The 23998-nt window shown below is 47.3% G+C and overlaps 1 protein-coding gene across 1 annotated transcript in view; it reads right to left on the bottom strand.

Annotated features, from left to right (window-relative positions):
• Window positions 1-10780: 10780 nt before the first annotated feature.
• LOC130607603 (nuclear transport factor 2-like) overlaps window positions 10781-23998 on the bottom strand; it is a 58626-nt gene continuing 45408 nt past the window's right edge. The window contains exon 5 of the mRNA XM_057424813.1: window positions 10781-11252. Coding sequence (XP_057280796.1) covers window positions 11139-11252 — 114 coding nt within the window. The 3' untranslated portion in view covers window positions 10781-11138. The remainder of the gene's footprint in view (window positions 11253-23998) is intronic.

Raw genomic sequence — 23998 nt, 5'->3', positions numbered from 1 at the left:
CCGTCGGCCGGGGCCCTGTATCCGGGTCCCCGCTAGTCGGGGCCCTGTATCCTGGGTCCCTGTCGGCCGGGGCCCTGTATTCCGGGTCCCCGTCGGCCGGGGCCCTGTATCCCAGGTCCCCGTCGGCCGGGGCCCTGTATCCGGGTCCCCGCTAGTCGGGGCCCTGTATCCCGGGTCCCCACTAGTCGGGGCCCTGTAATCCGGGTCCCCGTCGACCGGGGCCCTGTATCCCGGGTCCCCGCTAGTCGGGGCCCTGTAATCCGGGTCCCCGCTAGTCGGGGCCCTGTAATCCGGGTCCCCAGCGACCAGGGCCCTGTAGTCCGTGTCCCTGTTCGGGCGCCATTTGGAAGTGGCGAGGAGAAGCAGACAGGCCAACCCAATATGGGTGATAAGCAACTTCTACTTTATTTGTGACACAGTTCACACATATATAGGAGTGGTATTCAGCCACTCCTTCTTGGCATAACAGTATTGGTTAGCCCCCACAGCTTCCTCCACATTCTCCTCCCAGGTCCGGTCTCCGGCCACCTGTGGGGGCCACCCCCTGCCTTGCTTGCACAGTCCTCCAGAACTCTATGGTTCTGCTCTTAGAGTCATTCTGCAACAGGAATTCACAAAGCAATTGCAGAAGAGTAAAGGTCCCTCAGTCTTTGAAGACAGCTATTGGCAGCTGTGAAAGAAAGGTTTCCATACAAGGACGATGTTATGAGTCATTCAGCCAAGTGGACTACACTAGAAAAAGGCATCCAGTCTCTGAGGGAATCAGCCATTGTAGAGATGACCTACTGCAGGCTGGACGCTGGGAATGCATCTGTAGATCCAGATGAAGTCAAATGCACATGACCCATGTGGTGGAAATTTACGAGGAGTTCACCATCATCATATGTCCACTCATTGGAAGCAATAACCTGGCATGCCATAGCACCACCAACAGTGGATAAAATGATTCATAAACTCCAAGAGTTCGAAGACAATCTCACCCCTTCCATCATTTCAACTGTGGAAAAACTGTCCCAGGAGTTCAAACAATTGAGAGACGATCTACCTGATCTATCCAGCTCCTCACGTGTACCAGCCCATGTCTCCGCTATTAACAAAAGGCATCCCAACCCCAACAACAGACACTGCAGCCACTCCAACCACAGAAACAGACATTACAGCTAAATCAAAGGACCAACCCGTGCCAATATTGGTTGCCCCTATAAGCAAGGCGAAAAGCAAATGAGAGCTACAAAGAGCAACTTGTGCAGTGAAGAAAAATGAAGACCCAGTGCACTTACTACAAGGGACATCATCTGAACAGGGGTTATTACAACAGAAATCAGAGGAAGAGGAAGAAGAGATTACTTCTCAATCCCCGACCTTGACCAAGCTGTGGAATATGTGAACAGTTTTCAGGTGTCTTCCAGGTGAGCGTTGGTGGTATAGTGGTTAACACAGCAGCCTTCCAATATCTGAAGGGGGCCTATAAGAATGCTGGAGAGGAACTCTTCATCAGGGATTGTAGCAATAAGACAAGGAGTGGATACTGTCCTGGGTTCAGCTGTAACAGTTATTTTTCTCCTTCTTAGTAGCTGGTGCAGTGCTGTGTTTTGGCTTTAGTCTGAGAACAATGCTGATAACACACCCATGTTTTCAGTTGTCGTTAAGTAATGCTTACTCCAATCAAAGACTTTTCAGTCTCATGCTCTGCCAGTGAGGAGGGGCACAAGAAGCAGGAAGAAGCAGAGACAGGACACCTGACCCAAAGTAGCCAAAGGGGTATTCCATACAACATCACACCATGCCTAGGACAGAAACTGGGGGGTTATCCGGAAGGCTCAGATCACCGCTCAGGTCAGGCTGGGTATACATTGGCAGGTGGTGAGCAATTGTATTCTCCCCTTGTTATTTCCCTTATTATTATTACTGGTGGTAGCAGTAGTGGTTTTGTATTATACCTTAGCTACTGGACTGCTCTTATCTCAGCCCGTGGGGTTTACGTTCTTCCCATTTTCCTCCCAATCTCTCCAGGAGCAGGAAGAAAAGTGGGGAATGAGCGAGCGGCTGCGTGGTTCCAAGTTACTGGCTGGGCTTAAAACATGACAGAAGCCCAGGGTATTACAGAAACCACAATTAGAGAGGACTTTGACCACAGCAACTTGATACCAGACAGGACCAGCCTTACACATTCAATTCATGAGGCTTCTTATATTCTCTTTCACAAGTCTTGAAGGACCCCCAGCTTCCCTTTCCCGACATCCTTACAGGATTTTCAGAGGCTTTCAGTTAACAAACTTGCTCTTCACCTTATTATGTCCAGTTCTTTCAAATCTATCTGCTATTACCCAGGCAGTGATTTCTGCTGAGAACAAGCACAGGTTCCTTACTGCTTGACTTACTGTCCAATTGCTCCTTTTCCTCTCAGCTGTCTTCTTGGGTGCTAGAGTTGACATAGGAATGAATAGGAAAGAAGAAAAATTAAAAGAAAGGAGCCACACTCAATAAATACCACCTTTGCTTCAACCGCCAAGAAAGCTGCTTCACAGGAAATTCAAATCATCTTCAGAAAACAGAAACAACTCCAACCATTCCCCAAACATGACACATCCCTTCATCTCAGAAACTGCTTGTGAAACAGGTGCTCCCCATCTCTGCTCTGACTTTTCAGTCTTTCAAGTACAGAGCATTGTACAGCTGATTCCCAAGCCTGCTGCTGTTCACCACAAGTGTTTTTACAGGCAGAAGGGAGTCTACTGAACTCTGAGCAAAGAAGTAGAATAGCTCAAGGCAAAGGAAGAACACTCACAATCATTTTAAGGGAAGTATTTATGATCCCAGTTCACAATAATAAAAAGGGGAGCAAGAAACCTGTGGAAAGGAAGAAGCTCTTCCCTGTGAGGGTGGTGAGGCACTGGCACAGGTTGCCCAGAGAAGCTGTGACTGCCCCTTCTGGACAAGCCTGGAGCAACCTGCTCTAGTGGAAGGTGCCCCTGCCCATATCAGGGGGTTGGAGCTATATGAGCTTTAAGGTCCCTTCCAACACAAACCAGTTTGGGATTGTAAAATTAAGATGGCATTGATCTCAAAGATGCCTAGCAGCCCCTTCCACTGAGCCCAATAAGACATCTGGGGAAAACTCCAAGTGTTCTGAATAAAAGAGGCTTGGGTGGAGGAGATCAGCATTGACAGCTCCCAGAGCAATACCTCTAGGATAACAAGAGCCAAGAGAGCCACAGCAGTGAGGTTTGTCTCCCCACTGCTCCCACTCTGCTCAGCCACGAGAACCCTCCCCAACCAACAAGGCCCCTCACACGGGGTTTCTGCTCTTCTCCTCATCCGGCTACACTCCCCGAGCATACCTCGGGGGCAGTAGCAGGGCCACTCACCCTAGGCGGGACGGTTCTGGGGGAGGGCGATGCCGCCGGGGCCCTAAGAGGAGACGAGCCTCGCCCATCCCTGGAGACCCTGCGTAGGAGAATCCCACAGCCCCAGAACAAGGCAGCACGGCGTCTCCGGCCAGGCCAGGCCAAGCCCGGCCCGTCGCCAGCAGCCTCCACGCCCCTCACTTCACAGCTGGTCCAGCTTGAGGATGTCCCGCAGGTGCTGGGTCGCGTCCTCTACACCGATGCTGGAGGATGAAGAGACGATAGCGCTGACTGCGGGGTAGGGGGAACGGGACACAACCCTACCCAACCCATTGCCTGCCCAGCTACCTCCCACGCTACAGCCACTGAGTTGTCCATGCCCCCATCTATACTTCCACCTCCGGCACAAGCCCTGATTGGTGAAATGGAAACCGCCGCCGGGATAAAGGGTTCCGGGCGTGGCGTAGGAGGAGCTATCCTGAACCCAGTGCCTCTTCTCAGCGAAAGCAATGCCGGGGTTGGAACTAGGTGTGGTGGAGGAATTGGTTGTTGCAGGGCTCAAGGGTTTACACCGGTTCGTCCTTTCGAGGCATCTCAAATCAGACTGGTTTGTGTTGGAATGGACCTTAAAGTTCATCCAGTTCTAATCCCTTGCCATGGCCAGGGACACCTTCTACTAGAGCAGGTCACTCCAAGCCTTGTCCAACCTGTCCTTGAACACTGCCAGGGATACTGCAGCCACAGCTTCTTTGGACATCCTGTGCCAGGATTTTACTACCCTCGCTGTACAAATGTTTTTCCGCACATCCAGCTCGAATCCCCCCTCTTTTAGTTTAAAGCAGTTACCCCTCATCCTGTTGCAACAGGCCCTGCTCAAAAGTCTCTCCCCATCTTTCTTATAGACCTCTTTTAAGAACTGAAAGGCCGCAATAAAGTTTCCCTGGAGTCTTATCTTCTCCAGGCTGAACAAGCCCAACTCTTAGCCTTTCCTCGCAGGAGAGGTGCTCCATCCATCTGATTGTTTTTGTGTCCCTCCTCTGGACCCTCTCCAATAGGTCCATGTTTTTCCTGGACTGAGGACTCCAGAGCTGGATGCAGACTCCAGGTGGGGTCTCATCAGAGCAGAGTAGAGGGTCGGAATCACTTCCCTTGACCTGCTGGACACGCTCCTCTGGCTGCAGCCCAGGATACAGTTGGTTTCTGGGCTGCAAGCGCACATTGCCCACTCATGTCCAATCTTTCATCCACCAGTACCCCCAAGTCCTTCTCCGCAGGGCTACTCTCAATCTTTCCATCCCTCAGCCTGTAATGATTCCAGGGGTTGCCCCAACCCAGGTGCAGGACCCTGTGGAGACAGTGTTCTCACAGGAGAATGGATATTTGGTACATGAACATAATCCTGAAAGATACAGCAAGGCCATGAGAGGCCCGAGGAAGCTTAAGCAAGCAAGATAAGAAGAAGCTGGAATTCACCGAGTTATGAGAACTGTGGACTGTTGGCAAGCTTTCGAGGTCAAGTTCTCACACCTGTGCTTAACCAATTATATGTTAGTCCCTAAGGGTCTTCAAGACATCCCTGGAGACATTCAAAACTCGCCTGGACACATTCCTGTGTAACATTATCTAGGTGTTCCTGCTCCGGCAGGGGGATTGGACTAGATGATCTTTTGAGGTCCCTTCTAATCTCTAGCATACTGTGATACTGTGATAATATGCCAAATCACTGTGTTTGTAAGCAATAGTATTTAAGGAGTTAAAGCTTTGCAATAAACAGCTTTTGGTCTGATCATATTGATCTCTGACTGAGTCCATATTTTTTCTGCAGCAGGACCCCACACTTGGCACCATTGAATCTCATGAGGTTTGTATGGGCCCACCATTCGAGCCTGTCCAAGTCTCTCTGGATGGCATCCTGTCCCTTAGGTGTGTCAACTGCACCACTCAGCTTCATATCATCTAGATATTAGATTTTCATTTAGATTGGATATTAGGAAAAACTTTTTCACAGAGAGGGTGCTCAGGCATTGGAACAGGCTGCCCAGGGCAGTGGTGGAATCACTGTCCCTGTAAGTGTTCACACACCATGTAGATGAGGCCCTCAGTGACATGGGCTAGTGGTGGCCTTGGCAGTGCTGGGGAATGGTTGGACTTGATCTTAAAGGTCTTTTCCAATCTGTTTGATTCTATGATTTGCAAACTTGCTGATGATGCACTCAATCCCACTATGTCGCTGATGAAGATATTAAACAGTACTGGTCCCAATATGGACCCCTGAGGGACGCCCCTTGTCACTGGTGTCAATCCAGATACTGAGCCATTGACCATGACCCTCTGGATGTGACTATCCACCCAGTTCCTCATCTACCAGTCTACCTATCAAATCCATATTTCTCCAGTTTAGAGAGAAGAATGTTGTGGGGGATTGTGTCAAAGGCTTTACAGAAGTCCAGACAGACAACATCTGTAGCCCTTCCTTTGTCAGGCAATCTCATCCATGGCCCTGGTGGTACTGCCAATATGAACTCCTGCTAGGCCCAGTACCATGGGGGACATGTAAAGCCTCACCCGTGAAGGCTCAGGTGGGCTGGTTATAGGGTTAGTGATCTCCTGGGGCCTCCCAGGCCTCCTCTGCTTTGGCTGTGTCCCCTCACAGGCCAACTAGCTCCTGTAGGACTCAAGAATATTAAGCAATACTGATTTAGAAACAGCAGTATTTGTCTCAGTAAGGAGCCAGGAGTGACTGTGTGGAGAAAGGCAGGAGAAAGAACCCCTGAACAATCTACATGGCCAATTCCAGGGGATAACTGCTTTGAGCTTTTAATGGCCTCAAAGAATCTCATTTTTAGATAGTTCTAAAACTAACACCTGTCCCATGTTTCCCCCTTGAAACTGACTTTTAAGCAAGCTCTCTCATGGCTTCCTGAACTCGTTATGTGGAGGAATAACCTGACCTTGCAGGGCAGATCCTTCTGCAGAGCAAAGTTCTTAGATCCTCACTCCTCTGCCAGGCTTTGTTTGGATCTGGAACTCCAGCACAAGGATCCTTGCTTAGCAGCAACCACACAAAACACCTCTTTCTACTGAAAGAGCTAATCTCTTTGGGTGAAGACTTTTGAGCACAAATTTCATAGCATAGAAGCAGCGACAGAACAGTTCTGAATTTGAAACAGGGAACATGAGAATGTTGCAATAGTGAGCAGGAGGGTCCTAATATCAGCTTCCAAGAAAGTTCTATTCCAATTCAAAGGCCAAAGCAGGCAGATTTGAGTCATGACTGGCTTGAGCATGCCCCATTCCAGGCTTTCCTCAAAAAAAGGGCAATGCCATGGTCATAAACTTCAAAAGAAAGCCCAGCAAAGCATGCTAATCCCTTTTAAACCGGGTCCTAACAGCCCAGTGAGGTCTGAAGGCAAAGTGAAGGCAATTCTGATCCTGTGACACCTCATCTGCTGGACAGAACCTGGAGAAGGCTCCAGGGAGACCTTAGAGCAGCTCCAGTGCCTAAAGGGGCTATAAGAAACCTGGAGAGGGGCTTTGGACAAGGACCTGTAGGGACAGGACAAAGGGGAACGGCTTTAACCTGCAAGAGGGGAGACTGAGAGGAGTTCTTAGGCAGAAGCTCTTCCCTGTGAGGGCAGTGAGGTGCTGGCACAGGGTGTCCAGAGAAGCTGTGGCTGCCCCACCCCTGGCAGTGTTCAAGGCCAGGGGCCTTGGAGCAACTTGCTCTAGTGGAAGGTGTCCCTGCCCGTGGCAGGGGGTTGGAACTGAATGAGGTTTAAGGTCCCTTCAACCCAAACCAGTCTGGGATTAGTAAATCCCTTCAGTGGTGGAACACCACCACCTCCAGGTTGGAGGTCTCACGACAGCCAACCAGGTCCTGGAAACCTGCACGGCAAAGGCTGTACTACCAACCAGTTCCATTAACAGCACAGGGATGCTTAGAAAATCCCCACAAAGCATGGATCTTGTCAGAGCTTCAGAGCTGGATACAAACTGCAGGAGGGCAGCAGTGATGTCCTGCCCATGAGGAAAATACAGCCGTCCTGTTCTACTTCGAGGGTGAATGTAATGACCTGTTGGTGACGGGACAGAAATAGTTAATGAAATGGATCCAGGTGTTATGGCCCTGGTCTGGCTTAAGCCTTGGGAGCCATAAAGAAAACACCAGGTGCTATTGCCTTGGTCAGGCTTAAGCCTTGGGAATGGTAAAAAGAACAACGAAGCTTCAACGGAAGTTTCAAGATCGAAGTGTCAAGATCGGTGAGCAAAAAAAAGCAGGCAGTTTGCAAGATAAAGCAGGATGTTCAATTCAAACACAGACCAAATGATGTAAATATTTGTAACCCTGTCGTGGTTTAAACCCAGTCAGGCAATTCATTCACTCACTTCCCCCCTTCTTGCCCTCCCCCTGCTCCCGGAGGGACGGAGAGGAGAGTCAAAAAGAATGCAACTACCACGGGTTGAGATATGAACAGTTGTAACTAAGGTATAACACAAATCACTACTGCTACCACCAGTGATAATAATGATAAAGGAAATAACAAGGGAAGAGAATACAACACCTCACCACCAGCCAACCGATAACTCACTCCCCAGGCCCGACCAAGCACCGACCCATACCTCCTCCAACCCCGCAGTCTCCCAGCCCTTTCGGGTAACTCCCAGTTACATCCTGGGCATGACGTGCTGCGGTATGGAATACCTCTTTGGTCAGTTTGGGTCAGGTGTCCTGTCTCTGCTTCCTCCTGGCTTCCCCTCCTCCCTGGCAGAGCATGAGGCTCACAAAGTCCTTGGCCAAACCAAAACATCGCTATCAGCTCTGTTCCCAGGCCGAAAGTCAAAACACTGCACTGAAACAGCTACCAAGGAGAAACATGACTGCTACTGCTGAACCCAGGACATTATCCACCCCTTATTCCATACCATTCACGTCATGCTCAGATCCCACACTTTCAATATACCATCACGCTTATCTTAGTGCATGGACCAGTAGCTATAAAGCTGCTGCGTCCATCTGGTCCATGATGCCAGGCTCCATCTCTTGTAACAGTCTTTCAGAGCAGGAGAGACTGTGTGCAGTGTTCACACTTGTGAATAACCTGGGCAATAGTGTCCATTGCTAAGTCCACCTCTCGATCATGAGTCCATCTCTATGTTGCATCTCTGCTCTGATGGCCTGAAGTGCCATGGGCCCACCAGGCTCAAAATAATTCACTGTCCCCTTCAGCAGTTTCTTCAGCTTGTTGCTGGGGATTCCATACAGCTGCCTTCCATCTCCGATGCTTCCAAAGCACTGGAGGGGCCCAGTGGACTAGATACTTGCCCATACTGTCCCACACACCCTGCCACTCATGACTGTCCAGCCTTGGGGAAAATCTCTTGGTCCCCCTGCATCGTCGTCTAACCCCAGACAAGACCCAAACCTGACTCTGCTTAACTTTTGAGATCAGACAAAATGGTTGTGGGTAGAACACAGTCTGTGTGTGTGCCAACATGCTGATCCCCATCACAATCAGCAGGCAGGTCCCAAGGATACCCAAAGGCCATTCAAAACCTTCAGAACTCTCAAACGATGCTGCTGTACTTGTCACTGGGGCTGGTGTAGCTGCTGTGCTTGCCGGCTCTCCCACCACCAGCTTCTCTTTTCCTGAGTCCAGCTCTTCCTCCTCTGCCTTGCTGGGAAATGCTGCGTGGTCTCCTGCATCCTCCTGGGGCTCGGCGGGGGGCTTCCGGGGGATGCTCTCGGCCATCGCGGGGCTGTGCTCCTCCGCGGGGCTCGGCTCCTCCGCGGGGCTCGGCTCCTCCACCGCCTTATCCCGCTGCTCGGCAGCCGTTTCCTTCTGCTCCTCGACTTCCTCCGCCGGCAGCTGTCCCTTCGCAGCCTCCGGCCCCGCTCCCGCCGCCGTTCGGTCCCCGGGGCCGCTCTCCCGGGTCGCTCCAGGAGCCGCCGGCTCCCGGGGCCGCTCGCCCTCAGCTCCCCGCGGCCTCACAAAGATGGAGGCGAGGACGAGGGCTAGGACGGTGAAGAGCAGCCGGACGGCCAGGTACAAGTCCACGGCCACGTCCGTCCCACCCTGCTGCTGGAGCCCTCCCGTATTACAAGTCATTGACATAAAGTATAGTGAGACAAGAACCTTAGCCCAAGCCCCACACTTGATAAACACTAACACAGCAAATACCGGCTCTAAGTAATGTACTACATTCTGAAACTGTGAGATCAAGAGGAACAACTCTGAGAGCCAATAAATCAGCATTGTGACAAGTGACTATTAATCCGGACAGATCTGTTGTTATCTCAACACTTCATGCCCCACGTTGGGCGCCAAAAAGAACTGTCGTGGTTTAAACCCAGTCAGGCAATTCGTTCACTCACTTCCCCCCTTCTTGTCCTCCCCCTGCTCCCGGAGGGACGGAGAAGAGAGTCAAAAAGAATGCAACTCCCACGGGTTGAGATAAGAACAGTTTAGTAACTAAGGTATAACACAAATCACTACTGCTACCATCAATGATAATAATGATAAAGGAAATAACAAGGGAAGAGAATACAACACCTCACCACCAGCCAACCGATAACTCACCCCCCAGGCCTGACCAAGCACCGACCCATACCTCCTCCAACCCTGCAGTCTCCCAGCCCTTCCGGGTAACTCCCAGTTACATCCTGGGCATGATGTGCTGTGGTATGGAATACCTCTTTGGTCAGTTTGGGTCAGGTGTCCTGTCTCTGCTTCCTCCTGGCTTCCCCTCCTCCCTGGCAGAGCATAAGGCTCACTAAGTCCTTGGCCAAACCAAAACATCGCTATCAGCTCTGTTCCCAGGCCAAAAGTCAAAACACTGCACTGCACCAGCTAACAAGAAGGAGAAACATGACTGCTACTGCTGAACCCAGGACAAACCCTTAGTAGTTTTCTGAATCAGGATGACAAGGAAGTAAGAGAGTGGAAAGTTACTGCTTAGCACTTAGTGGACTATAAAAAGGATGCCAGAAATAAAGCTCTTCAGATTTCACCAGAACGGGAGTCCATCTTTGATATGCCACAATGACCATCGTGAAGATTAACTACAAGCTGCTGTGACTTTTGTCATCCTTGGGTGTTGAGGCATTTGTCCTGGTAAAATCTAGCAGCTGAGAACTAACTTAGTGTTAAAAACCAAGCTAGAAGTCTTGCTATAAAAGCTGCTGGGAAGGAGGGAGAAAGAAGTTGTATGGCCAAGGGCATATCAGAACTTCCTTCCCTGGTAAAACTGTCAAGCGCTCTTCAGTCTGCGTTGTTTGTAAGCATTTCTATACCAGACACAGGACATCCACAGTAAGTGCTATCACCTACTCCATATCCAAGTCATTAAAACAAATTAAACTGTTAAGAAAATTTCAAGGTTTTATTGTGTAGCAGTGAAACATCTGAACAAATCAATATCTGGGCTGTACAGGCTGCTGTTCTTTCATTTCTTTGGGTTATAGAGCATCATGTCAGTACATAAACAACCACCTTTTCCATTATTACTTCTTTCCAAGGCATGCTGGTACAACACAAATTTCTCTTGTCAAATGCAGCTAAGCCTAACTTCCAAACATCATGCACAAAAAAGTCATCTATGACAATGTAAACTCAGCAGAAGGGCAGGTCACAGCTCTTGCTTTGCTCATACTCTTCAGCACTGCAGGTTTGTGTATGATATTTGGAATGTTCTGTGAGTGTGAATAATATCAGTAAGAGGAGAGGAGTCAAAAAAAAAAACAAACAACCTAAAAATAAAAAATAAAAGCTTGGGTGCCTCAGGGTTGCCAGCTCAGCCAAAGTTGTGCAGTGCTAGCCTGAACACATCATTGGTGCAAACCCAGGCATCGTTGATGTTCTTTAATAGAAATATCTGGTGGAATCCCATGATAGGATCTTCATCAGCCTGCAGAGAGAGAGGAAAAAAAGTTCAAAAAGCTCTTTTATTGACAAATGTATTCCAAAAACTCATAAGACAACTGAAAAACTAACATTCACAGTGATGCCACATGCTGTAAGATGCAGAGTACAGAGAGAGAAAATAATACAACCAGAGGTTATGCTCCAGAGCAATTTGCAGACAAACACAGAGGGCCTAAGGACACAGAAATAATGCAATGACCTGAAGTTTGGGTTTTCTGGAAGACCTGGGGCCATGTCATTCCATCAGCTTCACCACACTGATAAGAGCATGCCTGTCTCAGTGCTGAATCGCACATCTGCTTTGGGCCTTGCCTGAGAACCAGGCATAAACCAGGGTGCTTCAAAATCAGATTTTATCTACTGTGCTTTGGTGACAGAAGGGAGTTTCTGTGGAAGTCAGTATCAATATTGCCTCAATGACCTAGGCACTGACTGAGGCCTTTGAAAGCATTCCCATAGCAGGTTCAGCTGGCCAGCAACCCTGTACTTCCTCCCTCTGCTGTCAAGAACAGCTCAAAGGGAGCAAAGTATCTGCTATAGCTGCAATGAGGTGTTCCAAACCCAGGGAATATTTGCAGCAGAGCCTCAAAGTTCCTGCCTTTGACAATCCACCTGCATGCACTAGCATAGGACCTGTGCTATATTTGTTATTTACTACAAAGGTAGTACGTAATGGGTTCAAACTTAAAACAGGGGAAGCTAAGGTTGGATATAAGGAAGAAGTTCTTTACTGTGAGGGTGGTGAGGCACTGGAATGGGTTGCCCAAGGAAGTTGTGAATGCTCCATCCCTGGCAGCGTTCAAGGCCAGGTTGTACGGAGTCTTGGGTGACATGGTCTAGTGGAAGGTGTCCCTGCCCATGGCAGGGGGGTTGAAGTAGATGATCATACGGTCCTTTCCAACCCTAACTATTCTATGTTTCTGTTAATGTAGTATTAGAGGAAGACTAGTTCTTCCACCGAATGCTTAGCAGTCTCCTCAGAGACACCATGCAGAAACTAGAGCCTCAAAACAACAGAAATGATTCCCAAATGAGTTGGAAGTCACACAACAGGATTTGATCTGAACAGTGCATGGGACCAAGATACAAAACAATATTCTGATAGTGACCACGGTGTGGTCATTCACATTCACAATTCAATTCAGGATTTTGGGAGGATATTAAGCTCTATTCCTTCAGCACACGTCCATTCAGCTTCAGAAAAAGGGAGAAATGCATTGAAAAACAAGGCATTGAAAAGCAGCACCTAGAGCAGCATATGAAACAGCCTGTCAGAGAGCTGAATAGTTATTCACAGTGCTCTGCTGCTCTCCACCAAGAACAGCACATGAAAAGACATATCTTTATTTTAAAAATACATAAGAGATAAACTGACTGTGAAACGGAGGGATGGGGAGGAGAATGGAAAGAATGTAACTCCCACGGGTTGAGATAAGAACAGTCCAGCAACCAATGTACAACACAAATCACCACCGCTACTATCAGCTAAAACAATGATAAGGGAAATAACAAGGGAAGAGAATACGATACCACTCTCCAACCGAGCCCGACCGAGCCGTGAGTGCCCTTCCGGGTAACTCCCAGTTACATCCCAGGCATGACGTGCTGTGGTATGGAATACCTCTTTGGCTAGTTTGGGTCAGGTGTCCTGCCTCTGCTTCTTCCCAGCTTCCCCTCCTCCCTGGCAGAGCATGAGACTCAGGAAGTCCTTGGTCAGACTAAACATTTGAGCAGTAACTAAAAACATCGGTGTTATCAGCGCTGTTCCCAGGCTGAAAGTCAAAACCACAGCACTGCACCAGCTACTAAGAAGGAGAAAAAATGACTGCTACTGCTAAACCCAGGACAGAGGAGCAACTTGTTAAGGCCATCAGTTACACCACAAACCAGCAGGTCTGCCAGAGCACTAGAAGGATCAAGTACATGTAAAAGCAGCATTCAGCTCTAAAACCACTGCCAGGATTTCACAGTGATAACTGCCTACGAAGTAAAGTGGTGTAGATGAAGTGTGGTTTCAGTAAGTGTATGCTAATCCTCAGAGGAAAAACATATTAGCTATGGTCTCTCAGGAAAATGATTCTGAAATCAGAATGAACAGGTTTTATTTATTGTTTTAAAACCAGCTGGGAGCTCAAAAGCTATCAGGGCAAGCACAGGGTTAGCAATTATTAGAACGGAACAGAGAACCAAAACCATTAAGCAACTGCACAAGTGCATAGAGAGCACCCACATACCAAATCCTGTATGCATTTCTTATCACTAAGAAATAAATAAATAATTATACAATAAGGAAAGGCCAGAGAAGGACAAGAAAGATGATCCAGATATAGGGCAGCTTTCTACCAAGGAAAGTCAATTGAGTCTGACTCTCTGGCTTGCAAAACTGTGATCAGGGTGAGGGGAATAGGCAAGATAAATTACTATAAAACCATAAAAGAAAAAGTGAATGAGGAAACTACAGCCAGAATTTAAGAAGGCAACAAAGCCAGAAGTATGAGCAGGTCAAGTGTGCAGTAGACAAATGAATGAAAGAAAATTCCTCAAGCAAGACAAGCGTCAATGAAGTCACTCTTCAAAAGGCAGTTTTTTGTCATGTTGATATACACCTCCTATTGCATTGGGCAGAAGCTTCCTAACAATCAGCACAGTGTGAACACAAGCAATTAAACCCACCATCCATCTTGTTCATTTGCACATGGCAGCAGTTGTGCCAATTATTTCAGGGGAAGTATTATCACCATTAAAGCAGCCCAGAACAGATGCTTGCATACCCACGCTGAAGAGGTGGCCTGTGCACCAAAACCTGTGCATTTATGCCTATTGTAGCTTTCCGGTATGGTCTACTGTTGCTTGATAGGTTCCTGGCCATGAAGGAATCTTTAAGAAAACTAAGTAGCATCAGGCCAGGTTGGACAGAGCCTTGGGCAACATGGTCTAGGGTGAGGTGTCCCTGCCCATGGCAGGGGGTTAGAACTGGATGATTTTAAGGTCCTTTCCAACCTCAAACCATTCTATGATATGACTTTGTAAAGTATCTTATTAATAATTTCCCTTTTGACTACAGAATCACAGAGTGCTAGTTTGGAAGGGACCTCAAGGACCACCTGGTCCAACCTTTCTATGCAAAGCACAACCTGACTAGATGGCCCAACACCCTTGTCCAGCCAGATCAAGTGTCCAGCACTGGGGAGTCCACCACTTCCCTGGGGCGATAATTCCAATGGCTGGTTGTTCTCAGTGTGAAAAAATTTCCTCTTGTGTCCATCTGAAATCTCCCCAGAAGTAACTTGTACCCATTACCCTTAATCTTTTAGAATCCCAGACTGGTTTGGGTTGGAAGGGACCTTAAAGCTCATCCAGTTCCAACCCCCTGCCATGAGCAGGGACACCTTCCACTAGACCAGGTTGCTCCAAGCCCCGTCCAACATGGCCTTGAACACTGCCAGGGATGGGGCAGCCACAGCATCACTGGGCAGTTTCCACAGTTTTAGCTCTCAAGCTAAAGAAAGAACAAGGTCCTACTTTTATAAGAGACTCCTCATAAAAAGAGTCTCTGTCTTCTTTGTAGCCATGCTTAAGTTGGAATGAATTCACATTCATGTCAGCTCCTTTCTAATGGCTTAAACCAGCCAGGCAGAATAATTTCAGCTTGAATCACTTCTAATCACAAGTATTAATAAGCATTTATTTTACTCTCATTTGCCCTATGGTCTTCTTAGGTTACTGAGGCATCTATTAAAACAGCATGGTTTGGGTCGGAAGGGACCTTTAAAGATCATCTATTCCAGCATCCACGGCACAGGTAGGGACACCTTCCACTAGATTAGGCACAGCTTTGTCTAGCAGAGTCTTCCAAGCCTCCAAGCACAGACACTTCACAAGGTGTCCAGGCACCAGGGTTTTAGCCTTCTAGTGAGAATCTTCCCTGGTACCCAGTCTGAACTTCCCAAGTTCTGGTTTGCAACCACTGTCCTTTGTTACATTGTCTGGCACCACCAAGGACAGTTTGCTTTCAGGTTAAGTGCTCAATTACTTTCCACCTACAGGGCAGATTGCCTTTAGCCCCTCCTCTCCCAGCTCTACAAGCTGCGTATAGAACACTGACAATCTTGGCAGCTTTTTGACTTCTTCCAGTTTTTCTACATCCCTTCTGACCTGGAGACTCAAACTGTAGAAAGTCAACAGCTCAGAGAGATGTGGGTCATGTCAGAGTATTAGATGCAACACTACTTTGCAATCAAAGTTTAGCTGAACAACTTCTCTTTTCTGGTCAGAGTTTTTCCATTAGCACCCCACAGCATCTGCTGATTAAACTGCAGGGCTGCAACTATCCTTACCTCAAAGGAAAGTCTAATTACTTAAGATAGCAGATTCTTTCAGATGTTAAGTCTCATTTAACAGGCTTTAATCAGTGCTTTAAGTGTTCAGCATGCATTACAAAATCATCCAGTGATTTTAACTGCAAACTGCCTTTCCCTTTTAAGGCTAGGAAACCCACATAACAATTAGTTATTCACAAATAATTCTGCAACAATCACTTCAATATTCACATTCTGTAGGATAGCCACAGGTCTGCCAGGTTGCTTTGAGAAGGCACAAGCCACAGCCATGCTTCTCAGCCAAGCTCAAGGGACAGAAGAGAGAGGAGCACTCCTTACTCAACCAGGACAGCACAGAAGAGCAGTAAGGCAGAGGGTAAGACATATTGTGGAGGGCTAGCCTGAAGACTTCATTGGTGCACATCCAGGCACCTTGAGAACTTTTCAACAAAAAGGACTGGTGGAAGCCTAGAACCTGGTCATCATCTGCCTGAGCATAACAGGAGAAATATGCTACAAGGTGAAGCACACTGGGTGACATTCTGGATGAACACTAGCAAAGTAGGGTCACACCAAATAAAACTCACTCCTACAAGCTTAAACTGATGCTTATCCTTCCTAGTTGAAGCAAACAAACATGCACCCAGATGAAGAACAGCAACAAAACATGATAAGACTTAGAGTAAGATCCTTGCCAGTAACATGCACCCCACTCAGATGCTCTATTATTCTCCAACATCATCTCTAAGAACCTGTTGTGCCCAGTCCCCTCACTGCAGCTGATTATTCTGCTGCAAAAGATGTTGCTTTGTTTTAATTTACAGTTCATACTGGTATTAGCATGCTGGGCTGGAGCAGATACACATCCCGACCTTGTCACAGGGCAGTAATGATTTCAATTGACCTCAGTTAAATCCCCCTCTAGCAGGGGAGGCCAAAGGCTTAAAAAAACCCAAACCTGCAGGCTTACTTAAGACATACTATTCTGGCAAAGGAAATAGGGTCTTGACAGTAATAGTCCTTGGCTCTGTGATTTCTTCAGAACTCTTCTAGTGCAGTTAAGAAGAAAGCTGAGGCTTTGTGACAATTTGGTAGCAGTTCACTCCACAATATATGCAGGGAGAGTAGAAGGTTTTTCTACTTTGGCTTGCTTTTTTTTCCCTCACTAAAATCAAACAAGATCAAAATATAATGGTTTAAGGAAGAAATACAAGATGTGCCCAGCTGACTTAAGAATGAGCGAGTATCCACTGAATTTTTGAGACTAGCAACTCAAGCAACTAAGGCCTCAGAAAATCAATTTAAATATCATGCCAAGAATGACTTCTTAGAAGGGACATGTAAGAGGTATTTTAGCATTATTATTTTCTTTGATTACTCTATTAAAAGCATTATGCATGCTCCTTCATTACATGAAATGATGCATGTTCTGGAAAACGGCAGAGGATTCAAAAGCATATGCATTGATTGTACTGGGCTTTGAAGAATCTGGCTCACAGGGCCATGGAAAGGATAACTGAACAGTAAGCAGGAAGCATGGCTTTTCCCTTCTGCTACTGGTGGTCTTGGAAGTGCTCTCCCTTGTGCAAATTTCTCTTCAGTTTTCCTTGAGACCAATGGATGTGAGCTGAACTACCACACCATTAAGAAGACAACTTTTAAACAAAAGTATGCAGCTCCATGTTTGTGTTGAAGTGCACCCTGTTAAACTGAAGGTAAAGAAGAACCACTTGTTACAATGCACTACTTGAACCCAGTTGTTCCCAGTTACAGTATTGTATCTAGAACAGCACTGAGATGCATTAAAACGGCTTTCAACACATACGTGGTCACACAAGTATTCTCTACATATAACATGAACATGTCATGAACATGTTTTGGGCAAAGTGATCATGAAATGATTGAATTTTCAATCCTTGGAGAAGTCAGGAAGAAGGTCAGCAAACCTTTCACTTCTGGAGGGCTGACTTTGTCCTGTTTAGGATGCTGGTTGGCAGAATTCACTGGGAAAAATTACTGAAGGACAAAGGGGTCCAGGAAGGCTGGACGCTCTTCAAGAATGAAATCCTTAAGGCACAGGAGCAGGCAGTCCCTATGGGCCAAAAATCTACCTGGCAGGAATGAGACCAGTCTGGCTCAACAGGGAGATATAGCTGGAACTTGGGAATAAAGAGAATCTATCACCTGTGGAAGAAGGGACTCCCCATGAGGAGCACAAAGATGTTGTTAGGTTCTGTAAAGAGAAAGTCAGAAAGGCAAAGGCACAGCTGGAACTAAATCTGGCCACTGCCATCAAAGATAATAAAAAATACTTTTTCAAATATATTAGCAATAAAAGGAGGGCCCAGGAGAACCTCCATCCTCTGTTGGATGCCAGGGGAAACCTAGTGACTGAGGATGAGGAAAAGGCTGAGGTAGTTAATGGTGGTTTTGCCTCAGTCTTTAATAGACACACCAATCATCCTCAGGGTACTCAGTCCCCTGAGTTGGATGGCAGAGATGGGGAGCTGACTGAAGTCCCCATAATCCAAGGAGAAATGGTTAGTGACCTCCTGCTCCAATTAGATGTACACAAGTCTATGAGGCCAGATGGGTTCTACCCAAGAGTGAAGGAGCTGGCAGAGGATCTTGCCAAACCACCCTCCATCATCTACCAGCAGTCCTGGTCTAGTGGGCAGGTCACAGGTGATTGGAGGTTGGCCAATATGACACCTCTCTATAAAAAGGGCAGGAAGGAGGACCCCAGAAACTACAGGCCTGTCAGCCTGAGCTCAGTGCCAGGGAAGGTCATAGAGATCATCCTAAGTGAGATCGAAAGCAAGTGCAGGAAAATGGAAGGATCAGGACCAGTGAATATGGGTTCATGACGGCCAGGTCCTGCTTGAGCAACCTGATCCCCTATAATAAGGTGACCTGTCTGGTTAATGAAGGAAAGGCTGCAGACATTGTGTATTTGGATTTAAGTAAAGCATTTGACACTGTCTCCCAAAGCATTCTTCTGGAAAAAATGGCTACTCATGGCCTGGATAGATGTATTCTTAGCTGGGTTGGAAATTGGATGGGTGGCAGAACCCAAAGAATTGTGGTAAATGGTGTCACATCTAGTTGGCGACCAGTAACTAAGGGTGTCCCTCAGGGCTTGGTGTTTAACATCTTCATTGATGATGTGGATGAGGGGATTGAGTGCACCTTCAGTAAATTTGCAGATGACACCAAGTTGTCTGGGAGTGTTGACCTGCTAGAAGGCAGGAAGGCTCTGCCGAGGGATCTGGAGAGGCTGGATCAATGGGCTGTGGCCAATGGTATGAGGTTCAACAAGGCAAAGTACCAGGTCCTACATTTGGGCCACAACAACCCCATGCAATGCTCCAGGCCTGGGGAAGAATGGATGGAAAGCTGCTCATGGAAAAGGACATGGGGGTGCTGAATGACAGAGCTGAACGTGAGCTTGTGCCCAGGCAGCCAAGAAGGGCACCAGCATCCTGACCTGTATCAGCACAAGTATGGCAGCAGGGCCAGGACACTGATTAACCCCCTGTCCTGGGCACTGGTGAGGCTATGCCTCGAATCCTGTGTCCAGTTCTAGGCCCCTCACTAAAGGAGAGTTATTGTGGTTCTGGAGCACGGCCAGAGAAGGGCAACAGAGCTGGTGCAGGGCCTGGAGTGCAAGTGTGATGAAGAACAGCTGAGGGACCTGGGGGGGTTTAGTCTGAAGAAGGCTCACGGGGGACCTTATTGCTCTCTAAAACTGCCTGACAGGACGATGGAAACAGGAGAAGGCTGGTCTCTGCTCCCAAGGAACAAGTGACAGGACAAGAGGAAAGAGCCTCAATCTGCACCAGGGGAGGTTTAGACTGGAGATGAGGTACAATTTCTTCACAGAGAGGGTGTTCAGGAATTGGAACAGGCTGTTCAGGGCAGTGGTGGAGTCACCGTCCCTGGAAGTGTTCACAAAACATGTAGATGAAGCCCTCAGTGACACGGTTTAGTGGTAGCATTGGCAGGAGGTTGGACTTGATGATCTTAAAGGTTGATCAATTTGGTTGATTCTATAATTCTATGATTCATATTACTGACTGTCACTGATCTTTTCATTTCTCTACCTAAGTATCACACAGGGTACAAGCAAGCAGTCAAAGATCTAAGTTGACTTGGATTTCTCGGGACACATCCTCAACAAGGTGCAGCATTCCCAGGCATCAAAATGTAATTTTTAAAACTCAAAACTGGAGACAGGAAGAGCAGAAAAAAGTGGCCTATCCTACTAAAAATTCAGAAACAAATTGGATTTGATCATGACAATGTCCTGGGTTTGGCAGTAGAAGTCATTTTTTCTCCTTCTTAGCAGCTGGTGCAGTGCTGTGTTTTTCTGACTTTCAGCCTGGGAACAACACTGATAACATCGATGTTTTTAGTTGTTGCTAAGTAATGTTTACTCTGACAAAGGACTTTCTGAGTCTCATGCTCTGACAGGGAGGAGAGGAAGCCAGGAAGAAGCAGACACAGGACAACTGACCTGAACTAGCCAAAAGGGTATTTTATAACACAGCATGTCTTACCCAGTATATAAACTGGGGGCAAATACCCAGAAGGACTAGATCGCTGCTTTGGTTGGGCTGGGTATCAGTCAGCGGGTAGTAAACAGTTTTCTTTTCTTCCCTTGTTATTTCCCTTATCAAATTATTTTTGGTGGTAGCAGTAGTGGTTTTGTGTTATACCTTAGTTACAATACTGCTCTTATATCAACCCATGGGATGATCATTCCATGAAAGCTACGGCTTCAGTCTCTGGTGAGCAGGTTCCCAGATGGAGTGGAAGAGCTGATTTTACTCCAGCTCCTGTGAAAAAGAAGAATAATCCCTGCCTACAAGACTTAAGTGACCAATGTTGTGACCACTATTACAGGGGCCCTGCCTCCAGCCAGGTGGAGGTAGGGGACACTCAGATTTACTTTACTGTGTGGATCAGATGGCCTGGCACATCAGTCCCACAGAAGTATAAGGCTCTGGTAGATACCAGTGCACAGTGTACCCTGATGCCATCAAGCTGTCAAGGGGTGGAACCCATTTATAACTCTGGAGTGACAGGAGGATCCCAAGAGTTGACTGTACTGGAGGCTGAAATCAGCCTGACTGGGAGGGAATGGCAAAAGCACCCCACTGTGACTGGTCCAGAGGCTCCATGCATCCTTGGCATAAACTACCTCAGGAGAGAGTACTTCAAAGACCTAAAAGAGTACCAATGGGCTTTTCATACTGTTGATTTGGAGAAAGGAAATTAAGCAGCGGTCCACCTTACCTGGTCTCTCAAAGGAACCTTCTGTTGTGGGGTTACTGAAGGTCAAAGAACAAGTGCCAGTTGCAACCACAACAGTGCACCAGCGGCAATATCGCACCGAGACTCCCTGATTCCCATCCATAAGCTCATCCGTAGACAGGAAAGCCAAGGAGTGGTCAGTAGGATCTGCTCACCCTTTAACAGCCCCATATGGACAGTGAGAAAGTCTATCAGAGAGTGAAGAATAACAGCAGACTATTGTGGCCAGAATGAAGTCACATCACTGAGTGCTGCCATACCAGACATGCCAGAACTTCAGTATGAACTAGAGTCAAAGGCAGCCAAGTAGTGTGCAACGATTGAAATTGCCAATGCATTTTTCTCAATTCCTTTGCAGCAGACTGCAAGCCACAGTTCACTTTTACTTGGAGGGGAGTCCAGTACACTTGAAAACGACTGCCCCGTAGAGCCCCGAGGGGGGGGCCTTGATTGCTTTCAGCCTGGCACCACTCACTGGGAGTGAGTGAACAAGCTGTCTGGCTAAAGTTTAATTCATGACAGCACCCAAGAGTCGGGCCACTGAGGAACACCAGAACAACCAACAAGTGGACAAAACGGCTAAGATTGAAGTGGCTCAGATGGACTTAGATTGGCAACATAAGGGTGAATTATTTTTGGCCCAGTGGGCCCATGACACTTCAGGCCACCAGGGCAGAGATGCAACATATAGATGGGCTCGTGATCGAGGGGTGGACTTAACAATGGACACTATTGCCCAAGTTATTCATGACCGTGAAACATGTGCTGCAATTAAGCAAGCCAAGTGGTTAATGACTCTCTGGTATGGAGGACGATGGCTGAAGTACAAATATGGGGAGGCCTGGCACTTTGACTATGACACTCCCACCAACCTGCCAAGGCAAACGTCATGTGCTTACCATGGTGGAAGCAACCACCGGATGGCTGGAAATGTACGCTGTGCCCCACGCCACTGCCCGGAACACTAGCCTGGGCATTGGGAAACAAATCTTGTGGTGCCATGGGACCCCAGAGAGAACTGAGTCAGACAAAGGGACTCATTTCTGGAACAACCTTACAGACACTTGGGCCAAAGAGCCTAGCATTGAGTGAGTATATCACATCCCCTACCATGTTCCAGCCTCTGGGAAAATCAAATGGTACAATGGGCTGTTAAAATCTACTCTGAGAGCAACGGGTGGTGGGACTTTCAAACATTGGAATACGTATTTACCTAAAGCCATCTGGTTGGTTAACACCAGACGATTTGCCCACAGGGCTGGCCCAGCCCAGTCAGAACTTTTACCTATTGTAGAGGGGGCTTAATTTCCTGTGGTGCACATAAAGAACTTGCTGGGGAAGGCGGTGTGGGTTATTCCTGTTTCAGGTAAAGGCAAACCCACTCGTGGGATTTCTTTTGCTCAGAGACCTGGATATGCTTGGTAATGTGGGAAGATGGGGAAGTCTGATGTGTACCTCAAGGAGATTTGATTTTAGAGAAAAACAGCCAATGAACTCGGTTGTATGCTGTTGCCTGCTATATAACTTTTATAGCTCACCAGCTATATGTCTTCAGGTCACCAGTGACTGACCCTGACTTGCGATCATCACCCCAGCAAAGAATCAATTTTGATGAAACGAGATGAGTTTCATGTTGTCATCAGCAGGCAACAATCCAACACTGCACACAGCCTCTTTCTGGCTCTGAAAGACTGTTACAAGAGATGGAACCCAGCATCATGGACTGGATGAATACAGTAGCTTTATGGGGATTGGTCCATGGACTAAAGAATGATATCTCTCTCTTTGTGTGTGTGTGTATATCTATATATGAGACAAGAGTGATGGTATATTGAAAAATGTGTGATCTGAGCATGACGTGAATGGTATGGAATAAGGGGTGGATACTGTCCTGGGTGAGAGAGCTGCTGCATGCTTCTGAGTTACTGGCTAGGCTCTAAACCGTGACAGACTGTGATAGGCTATGTCAGCTGAATGCAGAGCAGGCAGGAAACTCTGTGAATGTAACCAAACTAAGTAAAGACATGTTGGCACATTCAAAATGCTTAGATGGCCTAAGCTTTTGTTGCAAGTGCTGTGTTCAGCTGCAAACCTGCTGATGTAGTTGTGTGGTGTAGAAATTATGGGTTTGCTAAATAACTGTGTCTCAGCTGGCAGACTGCTGTTATTGTTTTACATGTCTTGTTTGGGGTTGTGATGTAATAGAAGAAAATATGCCATCTCTGCACATCCTGTCTGACAGGATCCTGTGGGAACGCATGTCTGAAATGATCAGGTAGGTAGATGGGACAGTAACATCCACATGAGATCTGCAAAGCATTGATTCAGCTGCTTGGTGTGGTTTTTTGACTCTTAACACTATAGGCTTTAGCTTGTACAGAAGGCAAGTTGTCTGTGGTTGTATCAGGGATTTCAGAAGCAGGAAGCCTGTGGAGCATTCCTTGGAATTTGGAGATCTCTGCAAAGGATAGGAAAGTGTCTTGGTGAAGAGCCAATGTTCTTTCACATGGCCAGCAGTGCTGCAGCAAACACCATTGGGTCCTGGGTTGGCAGGTGCTAAGCAGTTGTATTCTCTTCTCTTGTTATTTCCCTTATCATTATTATTATTGGTGGTAGCAGCAGTGATTTTGTGTTATACCTTTAGTTACTGGACTGTTCTTATCTCAACCCGTGGGAGTTATATTCTTTTGATTCTCCTCCCCTTCCCTCCCGGAGAGGGGGGGGGGGGGAGTGAGCGAGCGGCTGCGTGGTTCTGAGTTACCAGCTGGGCTTAAACCATGCCAGACATTAATAACAATAATCCACTCTGTTCTTTCCAAATACACAGATGCAATAACATGCTATCCCCGAGTTACTCTAGATAATTTCAAGAAGCTGAAGTTACTCAGAGAATAAAACCAGCACAGTAAGAAATACTACTCCAAGCCATGGTATTTACGGAAAGCTCACAGATTGCATCTACAACCCTAATGACAATACTAATGGATAAGAAAACCCCAAAGCTCTACAGAATCTTTCAGAACTTACTATCTTGGCACAGGATTCAACACAATCATTGTTGCAAGCGGTGATCTCCTTGATGATTTTGCAATAA

The sequence above is a fragment of the Pezoporus wallicus genome, unplaced genomic scaffold (genome assembly GCF_028554395.1).
Source record: "Pezoporus wallicus isolate ANWC-B61680 ecotype Strahan unplaced genomic scaffold, APGP_CSIRO_Pwel_v1 contig_6548, whole genome shotgun sequence".
NCBI lineage: Eukaryota > Metazoa > Chordata > Aves > Psittaciformes > Psittacidae > Pezoporus > Pezoporus wallicus.
This window is presented reverse-complemented; position numbering and strand designations above follow the sequence as displayed.